The sequence below is a fragment of the Fusarium fujikuroi genome, chromosome FFUJ_chr04, assembly GCF_900079805.1.
Source record: "Fusarium fujikuroi IMI 58289 draft genome, chromosome FFUJ_chr04".
NCBI lineage: Eukaryota > Fungi > Ascomycota > Sordariomycetes > Hypocreales > Nectriaceae > Fusarium > Fusarium fujikuroi.
In genome coordinates, this window is record NC_036625.1 from 1601648 (window position 1) to 1621203 (window position 19556).

The 19556-nt window shown below is 49.1% G+C and overlaps 9 protein-coding genes; 5 read left to right on the forward strand and 4 right to left on the reverse strand.

The window, feature by feature from the left end:
• Positions 1 to 445: 445 nt before the first annotated feature.
• Positions 446 to 4380, reverse strand: FFUJ_13498 (related to SEC31 protein; the record flags this gene model as incomplete). XM_023576190.1 has 3 exons in its annotated part: positions 446 to 490; positions 545 to 4130; positions 4184 to 4380. 3 exons carry the CDS (start codon positions 4378 to 4380, stop codon positions 446 to 448), a joined length of 3828 nt encoding a protein of 1275 aa, XP_023429378.1.
• Positions 4381 to 5266: 886 nt separating this feature from the next.
• FFUJ_13499 (related to cyclophilin) lies at positions 5267 to 5749 on the forward strand (the record flags this gene model as incomplete). XM_023576191.1 has 2 exons in its annotated part: positions 5267 to 5587; positions 5636 to 5749. 2 exons carry the CDS (start codon positions 5267 to 5269, stop codon positions 5747 to 5749), a joined length of 435 nt encoding a protein of 144 aa, XP_023429379.1.
• Positions 5750 to 5997: 248 nt separating this feature from the next.
• On the reverse strand, positions 5998 to 6552 carry FFUJ_13500 (uncharacterized protein; the record flags this gene model as incomplete). XM_023576192.1 has 4 exons in its annotated part: positions 5998 to 6155; positions 6209 to 6271; positions 6377 to 6392; positions 6490 to 6552. The coding sequence occupies 4 exons, from the start codon at positions 6550 to 6552 to the stop codon at positions 5998 to 6000; spliced, it is 300 nt and encodes a 99-aa protein (XP_023429380.1).
• A 403-nt stretch (positions 6553 to 6955) lies between these two features.
• Positions 6956 to 7572, forward strand: FFUJ_13501 (probable COX12-cytochrome-c oxidase, subunit VIB; the record flags this gene model as incomplete). XM_023576193.1 has 4 exons in its annotated part: positions 6956 to 7046; positions 7247 to 7359; positions 7416 to 7479; positions 7538 to 7572. 4 exons carry the CDS (start codon positions 6956 to 6958, stop codon positions 7570 to 7572), a joined length of 303 nt encoding a protein of 100 aa, XP_023429381.1.
• Positions 7573 to 7926: 354 nt separating this feature from the next.
• Positions 7927 to 8775, reverse strand: FFUJ_13502 (uncharacterized protein; the record flags this gene model as incomplete). The annotated part of the gene is made up of 1 exon (XM_023576194.1): positions 7927 to 8775. One exon carries the CDS (start codon positions 8773 to 8775, stop codon positions 7927 to 7929), a length of 849 nt encoding a protein of 282 aa, XP_023429382.1.
• A 376-nt stretch (positions 8776 to 9151) lies between these two features.
• FFUJ_13503 (probable 40s ribosomal protein s10-b) lies at positions 9152 to 9820 on the forward strand (the record flags this gene model as incomplete). XM_023576196.1 has 3 exons in its annotated part: positions 9152 to 9190; positions 9304 to 9716; positions 9775 to 9820. 3 exons carry the CDS (start codon positions 9152 to 9154, stop codon positions 9818 to 9820), a joined length of 498 nt encoding a protein of 165 aa, XP_023429383.1.
• A 2073-nt stretch (positions 9821 to 11893) lies between these two features.
• Positions 11894 to 12813, forward strand: FFUJ_13504 (uncharacterized protein; the record flags this gene model as incomplete). XM_023576197.1 has 2 exons in its annotated part: positions 11894 to 12072; positions 12126 to 12813. The coding sequence occupies 2 exons, from the start codon at positions 11894 to 11896 to the stop codon at positions 12811 to 12813; spliced, it is 867 nt and encodes a 288-aa protein (XP_023429384.1).
• Positions 12814 to 14540: 1727 nt separating this feature from the next.
• On the forward strand, positions 14541 to 18267 carry FFUJ_13505 (related to ubiquitin-protein ligase HUL4; the record flags this gene model as incomplete). XM_023576198.1 has 3 exons in its annotated part: positions 14541 to 15168; positions 15217 to 17295; positions 17345 to 18267. 3 exons carry the CDS (start codon positions 14541 to 14543, stop codon positions 18265 to 18267), a joined length of 3630 nt encoding a protein of 1209 aa, XP_023429385.1.
• A 364-nt stretch (positions 18268 to 18631) lies between these two features.
• Positions 18632 to 19408, reverse strand: FFUJ_13506 (related to ribosomal protein MRP49; the record flags this gene model as incomplete). XM_023576199.1 has 3 exons in its annotated part: positions 18632 to 19097; positions 19150 to 19256; positions 19370 to 19408. 3 exons carry the CDS (start codon positions 19406 to 19408, stop codon positions 18632 to 18634), a joined length of 612 nt encoding a protein of 203 aa, XP_023429616.1.
• Between the last annotated feature and the right edge of the window lie 148 nt (positions 19409 to 19556).

The following is a 19556-nucleotide window of genomic DNA, read 5'->3' on the forward strand; positions in this document are numbered from 1 at the left end:
GGTTTCATGCTGATATCGCTATGCCTCACATTTCCTTTTAGCTCATAAATAAATGGTATTTGAGTTTGTATGTAATGTATTGTTCTCAAATGTTGATCCTGAAGGGACATTATACTTCAATATTTCACTGAAACAATCACATTTATTAATCAAAGGACACCTTTATCTGTGGGATCAGGGGGAGCCAAGTTGAAGATTCAATAATTGAATGCGAAATAGTATTTGCACAAATATACCAGAGTTTTGGAGGCATGATAGTATTATGAAATAGACAGGCGCACAATAACATCGTCATTTTTTTTTCTATCTGCCAAACCCTCGGCGTGGATGTCTTCGTGTAGAACCATGCACCCCGCGCTAAGCTATTCAACATCACACCCGCACCCTCCATATATGACCTATAAGCAAAGCATCGTAAGTCGTGTTATACTGAAAAGAAGCTTGCTCACGGGGTAGCCTTGCTCATGCTAATCAATCTCTTCACACCGACCTATTGATGGGCGAGTTAGCATAGTCACCGAGTTATGACACAACGAGAACTTACCATCCAGTTGCCGCACTCCTCAGTCTTGTCTCTCTGAAGCTCAACCTGAAGCCTGTGTGCGCCTTCGTAATTCTTGGCCTCAATAGCATTGGCAAGCTCAGTAAGCTGTTCAATTGTATCAGGCTTGACAAGTTCCTCGTTGTTGAGATGGTCAAAGAGCAAACCAAGCCGCTTCTGCGTGTCCTTGACTTGGGGTGCAAAAGTCGCAGGAGCCTTGGATGCAACTCGTTGCATATCCTGGTCTAGGATGTCTACCAAACGCTGGGCATTGGGTGGGATATGCGAGCGGTCACCCGCAGGATGTCTGGCCTTGGGAGGGACCGAAGCCTGGGAAGGAGGAGTTGCCTTGGGAGAGGAAGCAGCGAGAGGTCCACCAGGAGGTCGGCTCATGGGAGGAGGCCCAGTCGGAGGAGGTCCAGTCGAAGGAGGCCCCGTGGGAGGTGCAGATTGTTGAGCAGGAGGGACACCATATGGAGAGGGAGCATACTGGTTATGAGGCGTTGACTGCTGAGGAGGAGCTCCAAATGAGCCAGCCGGAGGAGGACGGCTTGCGGCTCCAGGAGGAGGTACAGACCCCGGGGGCTGGCTGTACTGCTGCTGCTGTGCTACAGGAGTGGGAGCGTATCGGTTAGTTGGGGGGCCTCCTGCTGGAGGAGCATTGTACGGTGATGCTGTTCGAGGAACGACATTGGGCATTGGTGGGGGGATCGCGCCGGCAGCAGGGGGAGGGGGCGCGTATGGGTTATGGCTACTGGCAGCAGGAGGGGGAGGAGCCTGGAAGTTCTGTGGAGGAGCTGCGAGAGGTGACTGAACGCGAGGCGGCGCTGATCCTTTGGGGGGTGGCGGAGGGGGAGTCGAGCCAGTTCGCTGTCCAAAAGGAGAGGCACCAGGAGGTGGCGGAGGCACACCTGTGCCTTGTTGGCCAGGGAAAGGAGATGTGATAGGCTGGACACTGGGTGTGGTCCTGCGCGCCGGGGGTGCTTTGGTGACAAGAGGGACATCATTCCAGTTGTCCATGTTCTTCATTTTGGCTGCAGGTGTCACTGATGAAGGGGTTGTGTTTCGAGGAGGGCCACTCATCGGTGGGGGTGCTAAGGGGGCGGGAGCACCGTAACCCGGCTGAGCAGGAGGCTGATAACCACCTGGCGCTCCATATCCAGTTTGCACGGGAGGAGCGTAACTGTTCTGAGGTTGATAAGGGTTTGAGGGGGGCTGATATTGCTGTGCTGGCGACCCAGTTGATCGAGGAGCAGCCGGGCTTGGGGCAATATGGCTATAGGGATTAGCTGGGACAGAGCCAGGCACAGTGCCAACCACAGGTGCGGGTTGAGGAGGTTGGTAGCCAACAGCAGGTTGAAGCCTGGACGAAGTCCGGCTTGATGAGGCTGGCACCCGTGAAGCGGGCTGAGCAGAAGGCTTCTTGGTAGCAAGACGCACACGGCTCCTTGCCAATTCCGCCGCGGGGTAGTTGGAAGGGAGAAGATCGAGGTACTTCTGAGCGGTCTCTAGCTGACCGTGACCAGCCAGAATATCTGCGTACTCGGTGTACTTGTCGTACAGAACGGAAAGCTTCCAATCCGAGGTCAAGCTTGTCTCGTTATCTTGGAATTTGGTGGTGTGACGGAAGACGGTGACCTTCTCGATGAAATTCTGCAGAGTCCTAGCATGAACTGAGAACGTGGAGTCTTCAGTCTCCTCTTTCAACCCAGCCTGCTCAGCCTCGTCAAACTCGTCAACCCATATAGACACCACCTTCTCGAGCTTTGATCCAACCAGGTAGCAGAAGAAGGCATCCTTTCGGTCGCCGTCTTCATTGATTCTGTCACCAAGCGCTTCGCAGAGGTCAGAGAACTCATCAGGGTCGGAAAATGTACAAAGAATAGCCATGGTCTCCTTCCAATTCTCCAAATCAGCGTTGTAGACCACATCCCAAAGATTCTTAGCTATAACAGAACCGAGCAAACGCATGTAACTTGGCGTACCGCTCTTGCGGGACAGATATGCAGCTTGAACCTTGTCAACAAGTTCTTGACCACCACAGTTGGCGATCAAGAATGCGTCGGCGAAACGGTCCTCCTTGAGGCAGAGTTCAGTTGCCTTGGAAAAGTTACCCAGCATCAGAGCAGAGGTGATGTTCTTTTCAACAGTGGTATCAGAGTCACCGAAAAGATGGAAAGGATTATCAGTCTTGGCACCCTTTGTAGCGGCAAGATTGGACAAGAAGTCGTCACTATCGCCCTCAGCACCATCAAAGAAGCTCGAGACTCGCTTCTCTTTCTTCTGTTCGGCATCCTCATCTGAGGGTTTGGTTTCCTCACCTTCCTGGACTTCAGATGTCTCCTCGGCACTGCCATTCGTGAGGGTGTCCTTGTTGAAGCCAAGATATTCGACAATTTTGCTACGGGGGTTCTCGCCAACAAGAGTCTCCATCACTTTCCAGTCAGCCTTTTCCTCATCAGTCTTGGCTTGCTCAACCCGGTTGGCACAGATTTCAGAGATCTTGCCAGAAGCGATGTCCTCTTGGAACTTTTGGCTAGCAGTAGAGATGTCAGAGTCAACAGTGAAATTGGTGATCAAGATCTTCGATGAACGCTTTTGCCCGGGCTGAGTAGCATTGGGCTTGAACACGACAATCTTTCCACCAAAGCCGAATGAAGCACCCACGGGCCTCTCGAACCAGTTGGGAGCCTTGGCCAATGACCAAGAGGAGTCTTGAGGCTTGTCCTGAGCAGCGTGGAGGAAGAAGTCCTCATCGTCAAGGTTCTTCTCAGCCGCGGCCTTCGTAGTATCAGGGTTGGTGTTTTGGAGAGTCTGTACTGTGATCTTGCCGTCGGCGCTGGCAGTTGCCGAAAGATTGGGGTTGTGAGGGTTGAACCGAGTGAGGAAAGCGGAGTTCGTCGCCTCTGGCAGTTCGCCATAGCGCTCGCCAGTGTTGGGATTCCACACGATGGTACGGTAATCCTTACCTGACGACAACAAGAGGTCGGCATCTTGCTGGCACCAAGACAGGGATAGAATACCAGACTCGTGACCTTGAAGCGTTCTCTCGGGAGCATTGGAGTTCCGTAGGTTCCATAAAAGGATGACAGGGGAATTGTGATCAGGAGTAGCTGTCAGGAGCTTCGTCGAGTTGTTGGGGTCCCAAGCAATGGAACTAACAGCCTTTCGATTGTTGTTGAGTGTTAGAGAAGCCTTTTTAGTCTTTAGGTCCCAAACAGTGACAAATCCACCGTTTCCACCGGTGGCGAGAATGTGTGAGACCTTTTGGTTCCATGCGAGGCATTCGATGTCGTCTGATCGGGCAGTAGAATTGCCGAGTCGGAAGGGGTTGGCAATATCGTTGACATCGTAGATGAAGAGCTCCCCTTTGGCGCCAGCTGTGGCCAGGATTTGAGGCTTCAAGGGGTTGAATTCGAGTGCCTTGATCGGACCACTATGTTTTGATGTTTGAGAAATTAAGGCATCAGACTCTCCAGCAATAAGTTTCTCGGCATCCCAGAGGTCTAGGGAGCCGTTCTCGAGGGCACCAGCAATGATACCCCTGGGGTGATCCTCGTTGGGGGGACCCCATGCAACGTCGTAAAACCTGAAGTGTTGATCAGAACATAGGGTTTCAAAAGCGCATTCTTGGGTATCTACCTAGCGTCGGTGTCGATGCTAGCGACAGGTTGTAGTTCGAGGCCTTGTTGTTGATCGTCCAGGGCAAGATCCCAGAGTTCGAGCTTGCTGCTCTCGTCGGGGGAATCGACATGAGTACCGGTGGCTAGAATTGGCTTGCCAGCACCTGGTGACCAGGCGAAGGCGGCCGTTCGTGGAATGTCTCGAAGGCGCACCATGATGGTGATGGTGGGGAGTTTAGGGACTAATGCGACAAGTATACCAGCTCAGGATTATGTTTTGATATAAGAAGACGAGTAAAAAAAGACAAGAAAATGGACAATTACGGCTGAGCAAACTCCATACAGTTCTCAACGAATTGTCGCCTCTGCCCGCAGTAATGCTTCGAAAGGAGTTCGAACGAAGCAGGGCGAGGTCGGTGGAGGGGAGGTATGATGCCAGATTGCAGGCTGGCTGGCTCTCCCCCCATTACCTGGCTCCTCCTGAGTCCTGAGCTTCCTGTGGCCACGTCCGTGCCTCCTGAGCTGTCCAGAAGGTGGGGCTTCTTGTCACGTGAAGAGACAGCTTGATCAGCTTCTGGTATCTGAGGCGAGGATGATGTTCAAAGATACGTGAGTACTAGTGAAAAGGGGAATGTGTTGGGAGAAGCCGGAGATATCTTAAATACTAGGTGCTATTATAAATAAGTAATTTTATGGCAAAAATGCGGACGTTCGAACTTCAACGGTCAATCGGTATTTGATTTATTGTCTGCTACTGTTTTGGTCAGACTGACTTACAGGATTCTTAAGGTTAGTATATGCCTTAATATGAGAAGCTGTCTGTCTCAAGGCTATCAATTACATCTCAAAGAACATCTTTAAAGAGAATATGAACTATTTATATGAGCACTGTGCATGAATTGAGCCATGGTAGTCATGAAACGGCCGGAAGCCAAATGTTGTAAGTCGAGATTGGAAAGCTCTAATGGTCACGTGATGAGCACAGAACCTCTCAAGCGCACCTCGAGTGAATGCTATGAGTTCAACTTCAAGGGCCTTCAGGCTTACGTTGACACCATCCATTCTTCTTTCAGTCACTCAAAAGCGCATATATCATTCCAAAATGTCAGACGCAGCTCGATGGAAAGCCACTGTCTATGTAGGCGGACTATCTCAAATGGCAACTCACAGCCATGTCCTCGACGCTTTCATTCCATTCGGTGAGATAGTCGAGGTCAAGGTACCAAAACCCGATGCGCCAAACTCTACAGAGACACACAGAGGATTCGCCTATGTTGAGTTCGAAGACGCAGCTGATGCGAAGGAGGCTATTGATAACATGGATCAATCGGAGTTTTTCGGAAAGATCCTCAAGGTATCACAGGCCAAGGCACCTAAAAGCGCAGAGGATGGGCTTGGTAGTAAAACAGCTATTTGGGAGAAGGTACGTTATAATCGAAATGATTGACAAGCAAACTAACATGCTTTATAGGAAGGATGGTTGGCCGAGCATGCGGCAGATGAAGAGGAAGCAGTGCCAGGTGCTGGCCCTGACCCCATGCAAGGATTGGAACAACTCGACGTTGCAGGACCAAAACCTGAATGAGGATACAAGTTGGAGGTTTGTTATTGAGCTTATTGCCGGTATAGCGAAGGCGTTCAAGGCATTGGATTGGATTCACGGTTACTGGCGAGTAAGGATGACATCTCATCACCGAGAATATTCAGATTTTGTACCTGATGGGTTTCCCTATAACCGCACTCATCTGAAATGTACAGTACTGTCCTACCGAGGACATGTGGACATGCAAACAATTTCATTTCCCCAATAGCATCCCTATCTTTATGACAAACTTAGTGACCCTCACTCTCGCCCTCGGCGTGGCCTTCAGCATGGACAGCGTCGTGGCGGCCAGCAGGACCCTGTCGAGCCAAACGGAGGTTCTTATCAACGAGGAACTTGCGAGAGATGGAGTAGCCGGCAGCGCCGAGAGCGAAGCCAACGACGACAGCTAGATACAGATATTAGACAAAGACATGGTTCAATCGAGTCGTAGTGGTTTACCGAGAGGGTACAGCTCAGGAGGGATCTGCTTGAGCTTTCGGAGACGCTGAGAGATGGTGTGGCCTTGGATTCTGTTAGTATGCAGACCAATGGAGATAGTTTCGCATCTGCATTTGTAGGATCGGGTCGTTCGATTAAGCATCGTCGGGAACTTGTAGTGTTACGTACCAGCCTGGTCCTCCTTCTATAAAACGAAGCTGGGTCAGCAATTGATGTCATACTGAGCCGAGGGCTAAAGAGCTCGTTCCCTCAGACCATTGCATAGAATTGGAGATACTCACGGGGACGGGTCGCAACATGCGAGGCGTCTGCCTGAACATTCGAAGAGCAGTGGTAGAACGCATCTTGGAGTGAGTGGGGAGGGTCTAAGGAATCAAAGTCCAGAGGTGATGGTTCAATTGGAAATTATCGGCCTTGGAAGGAGTGTTTGGAGTTGGCCGAGCGAACGAACATCTGCTGATGTGCAATTGCTAGAGCCTAGCAGGCCCACCAGTCGAGATGGGTGCCTTACGCCATACGCCATTGGCCCGGAGTAGCCTGAGGCACGCACTGAGCTCTCCCGGAAGGAAATCGAACCACCTGATTTGATTCGAGCCGACACCCATCCAATCCATTCTACTAACGTCGACGCATTGGATACCTACTCAACCTCTCCATCCTTAACGCACCGAGCTCCATACTCGCCGTCATTGACCCCAGAAGAACCTCCCCTCCTCCGAGTCAATTCCTCTTAAAAAGCTATTCACAATGTCGGACGACGGTCAGGAGCTTGTTACCAAGCCTTTCAAGTTTGTCACTGGTATGTTCAATGTTTGCTTCCCTGATAATCCCGCTACTGGTACTGCCTTTGCGGGCTCAAAAAAATGACCTGATTTGGCACCGAGGCTAACACTTCTATGTAGCTGGTAAGCCCGAATCCCTCGACCACCACCATCACCACCGATTTCTCCTCGACGACAGACTGCGATTACGCAACCCCGGCGACGATACTCAATGGCAATTGCATCAATTAGCACGATTCGATCTAACACTTCATAGGCACTGACGCTCGTTTCCCCAACCAGAACCAGACCAAGCACTGCTGGCAAAACTACGTCGATTACCACAAGTGCATTCTCGCCAAGGGTGAGGACTTTGCGCCTTGCCGCCAGGTACGAGTTGCCGAGCATTACTTCACCGGCGATGTCCATGGCTAATTGAGGTCTAGTTCTGGCTATCTTACCGATCTCTCTGCCCCTCTGGCTGGTATCAGCGCTGGGATGAGCAGCGCGGTATGTTGAACCCCAGTGGTTCCAATCCATCTCGAACAAAGACTAACGCATTGCGCAGAGGCCGGAAACTTCCCCGTCAAGCTCGACGCTTAAGCCGACCCTGAAGATCGGATGGATTAGTGGATGTTAGAAGAGTCAGAGCAGACACACTGCAATTGTATCATTTGTGATATTGCTTTCAAAGCTAACCCAAATATTGACTGTTGTGTTTTGAATCCTGGCTTTCCGCATTGTGATGACGTCTCGAGTCTTAAGTGGTAGATTGTCGAATGAGATTATTGATATCATTTTAGCTATATGAGGCTCATACAAAAGCGCTGGCAATTCAAATTCCCAAATAATACTCCATGGTCGCATGCTCGGTAATCCAAAACATGGCTGTTGCGATTGGCTAGTATAAGTCGTAATGGCCAATCCCCAATTTGGTGATCATGTTGATGGAACCCATTATTTTCCCTCATCCTCATCATCTGAACTCATAAATTCATCGTCCTCATCGAATCCAAAGAATGTCGTAGCTTTGCCTTTGCCCTTGTCGGCTTTGGCTCCCTCGGCGGGGGGCGGCGTTGACTGCTCGGATGATGTACCCTTGTCCTCATCTGAACTGGATTGGTCGTTGCTTGGCTGTGTAGAGCTTGAGTCGTGAGATGTGCCAAGCAAGTTGTCTTTGTAGTTACCGGCCTTCATGGTAGCTAGAACAGCCTCTCGAGTTCGCTCGCTGCTCTCTTCCTTGTCCTCGACCCACTGACCGTCAAGGCGACTCTTACTGCCCGACTTAATCTCAGCTTCTTTCTGCTCGGACATTTGAACGATCTGTTCCCAACGCTCACGGCGCTTCTCTTTCTCCTTCTTTTCCATCTCGGGCTTGATAGCTAGATACTCAGCCAAAGCCTTAGCCTCATTTACAGTACGCAGACGTCGCCCATCCAGGTTTCGGCTAGATCCGTGGTCCTCTTGGCTCTTCTTTTTGCGCGAAGACATGCGACCACCCGCGGCTCGAAGTTGAGATCCGAAACCACCCTTGCCACCACAAAGGGGGACCGCGAGTCGCAAGGAAAGGAATTCATCGTCGGCAGCGGAGAGATAGCTGGAGATGGGAGCGTCTGATGAGGATGGAAGTTGCTTGTTGGATAGTGTGGTGAGGATGAGTCTTGACTGAGTCGTCGGGAGTCGATCATCTATGCGTTCGCGCAGCTCTGTAACTGTTGTCGATGATGCCAGTGGAAGAACGAGGGTCGGTGGTAGTCCTAGACCAGCGAAGCTAGTGACCAGCACGTTCACATTTCGAGGGGACATAGTATGGTATGGTATGGGATGTATTCGGTTTGAAAGATAGTGGAGGCCGTTGTGATGAATGATTGAGAAGGCCTGTCGCAAAGATTCGACGTCGCTTTGGCTGTTTGTCATGCAATGGAATGGCCTGCACCTTGCAGATAAACGGGGCCTTTCATCAACTGCCCGACTGCCACACCTACAAGCACCAGCCACATCGCAGTCGTCCTCATCACGTGAAACAAGCCTCAGATCAACCACGTCTCCACCCCACTTCGCTACCCAAATTCTAGTAGGGTTTCCGCCCACAAAAGTTATCATTTTGAGAAGTCGTCTTCGTCCCTCCTAAACTGCCACCTTCCAACATCGACCCTTCCGACGAGCAGCAAATACCGCCACGATGTTGATCCCCAAGGCCGACCGCAAGAAGATCCACGAGGTAATAACCACCACATTCACCAAGCTGCTCTGCGCAACGACGACGGCGGAGAATTGCGAGCTACGGAAGAGAGCACAAAATCATAGCGCACATAACTAACAGTTTCCCGGCAGTACCTCTTCCGCGAGGGTGTTCTCGTCGCCCAGAAGGACTTCAACCTTCCCAAGCACCCTGATATCGACACCAAGAACCTTTTCGTTATCAAGGCTCTGCAGTCGCTCAACTCTCGCGGCTATGTCAAGACCCAGTTCTCTTGGCAATACTACTACTACACCCTGACCCCCGAGGGTCTCGACTACCTCCGCGAATGGCTTCACCTCCCCGCTGAGATCGTTCCCGCTACCCACATTAAGCAACAACGATCGCACGCTCCTCCCCGTGGCATGCTCGGCGAGGGTGAGCGCGAGCGACGACCTTTCGGCCGTGGCCGTGGTGGTGACCGAGGTGACCGTGAGGGTGGATACCGACGAAGGGATGCTGGCGAGGGCAAGGAGGGTGGTGCTCCCGGCGAGTTCGCTCCTCAGTTGTGAGTTGGCCTTTGAGAAGTTGATGGACACGGGACGAATTGCTAACAATTGATACAGCCGTGGTGGTTTTGGCCGTGGACGTGGTGCTGCTCCCCCTTCTTAAACGAACCCATTTCCTTTAGGTGGTCACGAATGAGATGCATTTCGAAGGGTATCGGCATGTACTCATAAAAAATGGAGGGCAATTTCTACCATGGGTTTCGCTCGTGTGACTGGGTTGCGTTGCGTGGGGGACACCGTGGGAGTTTGATGGTTTTAGAACCTCGGAATCATTTTCATCGGGGTCAATGTTTGCCGCCGTCGAAACGAGATAATTGCTCGGGAGATTCGTGAAGACGTCAATCTTTTCAGTGATGTGAGACGAGATCTCTATGTTTATGCCAAACGCCCACCAAGGCACGTCTGAATGAACGATCCGTGCCGCTAATCCGAACTCCTGCTATGCCGTGTAATGATTGTGATTTTGTGGCTATTTGACTCTTTGATCTAGCTTAGTGGCTCGGAAGGATTCCCTCGAATGAGCTATACTCAATGCTTGACTGAGGATCTCATGTCTTACCTACCAACAGCGCACCATACTAGGCCTGGAATTGTTCTCGGAGGAAAAGCTGAACATGTCCTTCAGATATGAGATAAATCAATGGATATGTCAGTGATATCAAATTAATTACTGGCAGACTAAGCCAGCTATCTTACTGCCAACATGTGACAGAATCATAATGAGATCACGTAGTGGGATCTTGGTCTCTGATCACAAAGATTTGTCAACATACCTATCTACCTATTGGGTAGCTTGGAAGGTCTATATATCGAGGCAAGCCCTTGATTCGTGAGGTATCTGATAGAAGGTAATTGTACTGATCTGAACATGTGCTTCTTGCCTGGTGCGTTTAGTTGTCATTGTTATAGGTTGACGAATTTGCTCTGTTTAGGGTAATAAGGGGCCAAGACGACCAGGCTAAGCTACTCGATATAATGAATGAGAGTCACTCTGTGGTAAGTTCATTGCTGAAAGGCATGCTTTTTTATTACCCTGAAGCGTTGGTTGTCAGTGACTTCTGTTACAGCCCTGATACATGCCACATCGGCGGAGAGTTAGAAGACATGCGTGGATTCAATGTAGAATTTGAGTACTTGAATGAAACAGATAGTATGTTGCCCGCCATTCGGATTCTCTTCAGACATAACACTCTTGATATGCATCCCAGGAGTTATAGAATGCTGAACGACCAAGCGCTTAACATTGGTCGAAGTAAAAACAGTGACCAGGGGATTTAACAAAGAAAGATATAGGCACAGTAGTTAATATTAGAGATTGTGAGCTCAAGTCCACCCACACCATGTTACCATGTTTATCTTGCTCAAATACTTTGACTTCGGTATACGTGTTGCTAACTTTCGAACACTCTTTTTAGTAAGACTTCTTGATAAATCTAGACATATCTAACATCTTGTCTGAAGAAGATGGCTTCTGCCTATTTTAACCTAGATGTGTTATGGTCAGCAACAGACACAACATGTGCATACCTGATCATAACTCTAAGCTGACAGGAAACCGGGTCTAGGCATTGCCATTAGGGGAAGAATAAAATAAGAACTAAGTAATGTTTTCCAATTGGTCTTATGTCAGCAATGAATTGGTGCTTATATCTATGCGCCTTGCTCCTCAGCATTTAGCATGAGTTTATGGATGGGGATGGGCATACAGTCAGATATCTGCATGCAGGTAATCATATTTCGAACGGAATTCAAGTTGGCCTTGACATTATATCTCGGATATATATGAGATGGCCTTGATTTGTACATGATCGAATCTTTATCGAACAGTGCTTACACCTGCCATACGCTTGTAGCTGACGCATAGACATGCAATGAACTCCCAAGCTTCAACCCCGTCGCTTCAATTCCCATGAATCTTTCCCTTCTATTGCTTTTCATATTCGTTTGGAGTTCCTCAACTTTACGTCGATTCTGAAACTTACCAGTCAAGTAATCTCAAAATCGTTGCCCGCAGCAAACCGCCCCCTTGAGGAGCAAGGAAACATCGCACCTTGATATAGGGTGCCAAAATAAACTCAGCAAAAGGTATCTTAAGCTTATGCTAAGTTACCTAAGTGTTTTTGTCATTTGGGATCACGGTCCTGAGTCTTCTTTCCTAGGTACCCTAGCGCCCGTCATGATTATCTCCGGCTCTCCTCTCTTCAAACAGTATGCCCGGACGGCCCTTGATTCTGAAAACCGTAACAGAAGACCACCTTATACACCCTTAGGCATTGCGGATACTATTGTACAGCACCTGCTGGATCCTGCAAAGCTTCAAGTCACTCGATTCAAGATCAGCAATGCTACTGAAGAGTAAGCGTAACGCCCTCCATTTATGCTATGGCTTGCTGATGCCAATGCTTTAGCTCCTTCGATCTTTTTGTTGAGGGTCGCATATTTGGGACAGGAACGATCTCTAGCGCAATCATGTCAACGGAGGCATCATTATCATTCAACGGGACCATATTTGGACGGATCAAGTTACCCCAAATCCAAACGAGTGTCTGGGGGACAGACTTTGTTGCCCAGGAACAGCGTATCGAGATCGCCGACTATACCAACTACTGTGCCTTTATTCGGAGCATCATAGTCGACAATGAAACCAGTCTTCAACTCTACAACCGCAACTGCACAGTCAGAGCACTTGGTACTTCGTCTGTATGCAACCTTCGTCTCGATATGCCACTCAAGGCGATTGGAGGGCCTAGAATAGCAGTCAAGAAACTTTCGCGTTTGGGTAGTGATGTGACAATCGTATTCAGCTTGAGTTGCTCGGGCCCTGTCGAAGTTGACCATGGATTTTGTATTTTCGAGCTTCGAAACGGCTATAATGAAACATTGGCAGAGCTGAAAGGTGAACTCAACATTGCCGCGAGCCAGACTGAACTCACTCTGCATGGAACAACACGAGATGGGGCGATAGCCTCAAAGAGAGTCAGGCTTGTTGGAGTTGGTGTGGAAGCAAAAGAGAAGTCATGGCTCAATGAGACCATAAGAGAGCTTGATGTCCCTGTTGACTTGGAACCGAAATGCGTGGAGATATTATGGTGCTGATACACGCTTCGTACTTTGGTGATATTGGTTTGAGATTGGATTTCTTGTATATAGATATGACCTAGTTCCGGTTATTGTGTTGCGTTCTATTGGAATGGAGTCGGATTTCCAGTTTCAGGGTTGGCGATGGATTGACCAACATTGGTAATTACCTCCATTACCTTTGCAAGATGACTGAGCTTTGTCAACAATTTGGTACCTTGTAGGCTCAGATGACCTTTTCTTTGTAATTCTCGTACATGATAAGAGCCCCTTGTCAAGTGTGAGCCCACAATGTCGATTGTGTCTTGCATATAAATGCTCCACTACCATTCACTTACGCACTTCGATCCTAAACGACAAAAAGACTTTGGTAACCTCGTATAAGTTTGGGTAAAGTTCAAGGTAGTATATCTTTTGCTGAGCTTATTTTAATGCCTTATATCAAGTCTGATGTTTTCTTGCTCCCTGAGGTCACTTTAGCAGCCTTGCTGGTGATGCTTCCATAACTAAGAGCCGGCTCCGGCGTCTACGGATACCACCAAAGACATGGATTCGTTTGCGGGGACCCAGCTGGAGACAGTGGAATGAACTGAACGGCGCGTTTCGGTATATCTCTTTTGGATCCCTAGACACTGCCATATTTCTGTAATTAAGAATTCTATCGAGAGGAAAATAATAAAAAAAACCGTAGTAACTTAGTTACATTTGCAACGCAGTCAAACTTGGGTTGTTGCAGCGGAAAAAAGACACGAAATAGACGGGAGCAACACAGCATCCAATTTATTAAGCCCATATGCGGTCACTAGCTGCACGATCATTGGACCGGGTTAAGGAAGCCAACCACTAACATAATACGAGGTCTTAAAAAAGATACAGTACGTACACTCACCTGTCAAACCTGTACCTACTAAGGTACTATAGGTAAAAAGGCAGGATACTCACGTTTCCCATTGCGGTGAAAGAGGACATGCTAAACACCTGAATCATATCGTCCTCACTGGCCGCCAGGAACTCCATTTTTGCTTGGGAGCCCTGTATTGCCCGTATCCGTCAAGCCTCTCATCAACCCCTGCTTCTCGGCGTCTACACACGATATTCAATTGGAGTTCAAAGCCCAAAATTTCCGGGTATCGCGGAGACGTCTGAGAGACAAGGGGAAATGTAAGGATCTGCGATGAATCCGTCAGGACAAAATGGGCCAAGATGATTAGGAACTCAACAGTCGACGGCCGCACGTTGCATGCGATTTATTATTACAGTCGTTGGGTTTCATAGACTAAACAAGGTACTGGATCCAATCCTAATATTGGATCTTTACTCATCAACACTGACTGCCTATACGTACAAACCCGGCTTGTTTCACCAACCACAGCCACGGCTTGAGCTGCACCCATCCATCACTCATCGTTCATTGCTTTGTTTCCGCAGACTCGTTGGCCAAATTTCACTCTTCTTCCTCCCACCATTGGAGACTAGGTGCCAAAGGACAAAGCATGGGTTTGTTTGGCTGATTTCGCCGAGCTGAACTGGGCTTGTCTGCTGCTGGCGTCAACTCCCATTCGGAACATGCTGACTTTGGATCATGTTCATCATGCTTGACTGACAAAAGACGTTTAAAACCCTGATTCAATATCTTTCCTTCCTCCAAACAAGTATCCAAAAGTTGCAGAATATTACCTATCTCGACAAGCGTCTCGTGACTTGCACGAGATCGCCTCCCTGAATCCTTAGTAACTTCCCTAGAAATGGCTCCCTGGCCGAGTCGTCGTGGGTCGCAACCCAACAACAACTCCAACTCCAACGGTGACCTCATCAGTCGGATTCACAATACGGCCTTACACACGCCTACCACATTGCCCGCGCTTTACTCGACGAATCTGCCAAATACATCGAACGGGAATCGCCTCGAGTTATCCTTCTCCAATGCAAACGCCGATTCCAGCTCCGACGAGTCTGATTTACATCCCTCGCGGCCTCAATCTTCCAAACCTCGTCGACCACAGCACACGCGCTCTATGAGCCAGCCTTTTCCTTCCCTCTTCAGCAGCAAGAAAAAGAGGCAGAACTCAGTCGGCGCACCACCGCCTGACCTGGGTTTTGCAGACGATGACTCGGCAATGCCTCGACAAGCACCAAAGACACAAGCTCGAAACACTTCTCATACTCGAAACGGCCCTGTAGGAAGTAAGGATTTTACGACGGGCAACTGCATGACATGTGGTTCGTTAGTACGATGGCCGCGGGAGCTCAAGGTGTTCAAATGCACGATCTGTACTACAGTCAACGATTTGGAGCCTCTGAGTGCAGATCATGATGGTTCGAAGTCGCGTAGAGATGCAAGCCAGGACCACTCTCGGTCTGTGCCAACTCGAGGTAGGAGCAAAGGCAAGAGAAAGAGGACAATCACTAATATGGGTGCAGGTCCGCATATTTCGATCGAACAGACAAACCGACTGGTTCAACAATCGATACAATCCTTCCTTTCTAAGAAGTTGCATCCAATTCTTGAACCTCCCACCGAGGCGCCGCCACAACCGCCGTCGAAGTTGTCATTTAGCAGCCGAATACAGGCTGTTGGCCAAAGCCTTGATTTCAAGCAGGACGCAGCGTCTTCATCCAAGTCCCCTGCTATACAAGTTTCTCATTATGCCTTCGATGAGGAACCGACCCTACGGTCGAGTCCCGCCCGGCCGAACCCTACGCCAATGCGATCCTTCTCTTCTTCTTACACCGAAAGACCTCCAGTACGTAAGATATTGCAAGAAGGCGGGTCAAAAGAGCAACGCAAATCGACGGATCAATCTGATGGTGATCCGAAAAGGATATTCAAGGCTTTGGAAGACTATATCGTAGCCTGCTTTGGCTCATTCGAATGTATTAACTCATCATTCTTAACACATACCCACCGCGCTGAGCCCATTAGATGTAGAAGCGAATCGACCCGCCGCAAGCCAACGCTACCTAGTGAGCCTCGTGAACAGAGAGGGCATCGTCGCGAGCCTTCAGGAAACCATGCGGCGCGTGAGCCACGAGAGGAGCGGGTTACACCGCAATTCGATGATGGATCATGCGACCTCGATCCAAAGTTACTACTTTTAGGTGACTTTGCTGAGAATGGGACATGGTGGATGGGCAACCAAGAAGACTCTCGGCCTCGACGGCCATCGACGAACCGTGTGGAACGGAGTTTCTCAAGCGCGCCAGTCAACACGAAGACACCGCAAATGAACTGGGGCGATCTCATCAAATGGTACACCACTATTGTGAATCCCGCTGAGGGATGGTTTGCGATTTACGAGGAGATGTGTCAAGGAAAGGCCTTCTTAACCCCTTCTCAACGAGAATTGCAATTAATGGAGCGGGAACTACTGCAGGGCCAAGAACATGCTCGGCGAGTTCTTCTTAAAGCAACCGAAATGCTTCTAAAAAGACCTGGAAGGCCATTGAAGGTTCCAGCAGACTTGAGGTTTCTCCTTATCATCTTAGAAAACCCATTACTTCACGAACAGGAAATATTGTTTCGGGGGATTCTACAATTCGACAAAGGCTTGCCTTCTGGCCCAAGGTCAATACAGCAGAGAAAAGCCAGCATCCCTGAATCCGGACCTTTATCTGGGCAACACTCCGGCATCATCAAGCGCATAGTGGGCTTAGTATCAAACTCGTCGGCTGAATGCCATAACCAGTTGATAACCTGGTTTTCAAGACATCACCCTTCTCGCTTCATTCGTACCAAAGAGTTAGCATCCGGTTTCTTAACATATCGGATGATTCGGCAGAGTGGAAAGAAGCAAGAGGTGAAAGTTGACATCACAGCTGGCCTGATACCGCAAATGCAAGAAGGGCGCTCAGGAGCTTACCTCTACGATGAGATAAACCGCGCAAACTCGTCGAAGAAGGCCAAGGAGCCTGAAAAGACAATCATGTATGCCGAAGATTGGCAGATTAGAGCTTCTTCGCGGGTCTTGGCGCTCCTTTTCGCTGCGAATAACTTGCCACACAGCCGGAGAAATGAAGAATCCCCGTCGGGCTCGGCCGAGGGTCGTTCTAATGTTCATTCTCACGGACAAATCCTACCAACGAGCGACTTCTACAATTCAATGATCGACTACACTGACTTAGTTGCGGACTTCGAGAATTGGGAGGCTCGTAGGAGCAAATTCACGTTCTGCCAGTACCCATTCCTTTTAAGCATATGGGCCAAGAACCATATTCTTGAGCACGATGCTCGTCGCCAGATGCAGAGTAAAGCCCGTGACGCCTTTTTTGATAGTATCATGAGTCGCAAGGCTATCAACCAGTTCCTCGAATTAAATGTTCGCCGAGATTGTCTGGTAGATGACAGTCTAAAAGCTGTCAGCGAGGTGATTGGAAGTGGGAGCGAGGATATCAAAAAGGGTCTTCGTATTACCTTTAGTGGTGAAGAGGGAGTAGATGCTGGTGGTCTACGGAAAGAGTGGTTTTTACTTCTGGCCAGAGAAGTTTTCAACCCCGACCATGGTAAGCTGAATTGCCCAACAGAAACAGGGGCCCTGCTGACTCTGGATAGGACTTTTCCTTTATGACGAGGATTCTCAGTTCTGCTATTTCAATCCGAACGCTTTTGAAACCTCCGATCAGTTCTTCTTGGTCGGAGTCGTGATGGGACTTGCTATATACAACTCGACCATTCTGGATGTGGCCCTGCCTCCTTTTGCATTTCGAAAACTTATTGCATCGGCTCCAACACACGGTACAGGAGCATCAGCTCATCCAAAACCCCCTATGCGTTATAACCTGGAAGACCTAGCAGAATACCGGCCTCGACTAGCTCGAGGATTACGGCAGTTGCTAGAATATGAAGGCAATGTGGAAGAAACCTTCTGTCTCGATTTCGTTATCGATGTGGATAAATATGGTACTCAGGTGCAGGTTCCCCTTTGCCCTGGAGGCGAACGCATCCCTGTCACTAACAGCAACCGTCGAGAATACGTGGACCTTTACGTGCGGCACATAATCGATGTGTCTGTGACGAGACAGTTCGAACCCTTCAAACGAGGTTTCTACACTGTATGTGGAGGTAATGCTCTGTCTCTCTTTAGGCCAGAAGAGATTGAACTCCTTGTACGAGGCTCTGACGAAGCACTTGACATCAACTCGCTAAGGGGGGTCGCTGAATACGATAACTGGGGAATCAAAAGGCCAGATGGTTCCGAGCCCGTCATTGACTGGTTCTGGGAGACATTTCAGGCGGCAACATCTCAAGATCAACGGAAACTACTGCTGTTCATCACTGGTAGCGATCGAATTCCTGCTATGGGTGCGGCTGTACTGCCGATTAAGATATCCTGCCTTGGTGAGGATGAAGGCAGGTTCCCTATTGCTCGAACGTGCTTCAACATGCTATCTCTGTCACGATACAAGTCAAAAGAAAGGTTAGAGAAGTTGCTATGGACTGCTGTTCATGAAAGCGAGGGCTTTGGGATAAAGTAAAATGGTACAGTTGATGAACTTACGAATAAGCATTCATTTCATTTACGGAGTTTTGATAGGTAGTCCAAGGTTTTTTTTTCTTGGGAGTGTAGATGTATATACAGGGCCTATCAAGGTGCAATTAGAAATTGAATTTGTTTGTCTACAAGAGATTCTATGGGAGAATCGCAGTTCTTCAACGTTGAAATGTACGTTGTACGTGTGCGGCAGCCCAACAATCCATTTACTGACCAGCGTAGGAGTTCAAGCAGAAGGTGGTGGGACTTCCTAAATTTCCAACTTGTACACTTGCCAGATATGTGGCATTCGTTAATACATATTTATTGTACAGCATCGTTATGGGTCTCTGTCATTCCAAGCCTTTTTACGAATCCTCTTCCTCAGCAACACCGCCAGCAGCCCGGGCTCGCTTCAGCATATCCTCCTCGCGTTTCTTCTCCTCACGTAAGCTCCTCATACGTGCTCGGTCAACCTCGGCTTGTCTGGCCATGGCGTCCAACTCCTGCAATTCACGGATCTCCTCCTTGGTGGGTTTGATGGGGACAGCACGGGTCTCGGCAAGTACGTATTCAAGAATGTGAGAGGAGTGTTTCTCAGTCATGTCGACGGTAATAATCTTCTCATCGGCGTCCGGTGGTGTGGCCTTGGACATGTTATTGCGTGATGAGGAGGGCTGGGAACGAGTAGCGGGTGCGGGAGTTGAAGCGTCGGGTTTGCGGAGATAGATAGAGATTGTAGGCTTCTTGTTGTTCCGACTGTGACGATTGACGATCATAGGAACTGAGGGATTATGGTATTTTAGTCGGGGGAGGTTCTCACGCCAGAACTTTCTGTTTTTGGTGTATTAGTTGATGTGCCAGAGACCTTGATATATGGACTAACTTGGCGCCCATATGGCCGTTCTTGAAGCTCGTTGCAAAGTCCATATGTATTCTGGTCACCTCTGGGGGGAGGATTGCTGCGCCCGGGCCGCATCTTAAGGAAATGATCTGATTCAGTCGTGAGCAATGGATCGCAGATCGTCGTTTGTGGGAGAGATATCTACCTTCTATGTTAATTGTCAGCCACATCCTTAAGACGCGAACCCCGGGAATTGACTTACAGCGCGAAGCTTGTTGAAACGTTCACCGAGAGACCTCATCTTGGACTGCGCAAACCTTTAAACTACAAAGGTCGCAAGCGTCTCTTCAGAATCGAACCAGTTCCGTGGTCGCAATGCTTCAAAAAGTCGATGGCTCTAGGCCCAGAAAATCGTAGACCCCTGCCCAAAGTATAACGCTGTGCTCGAG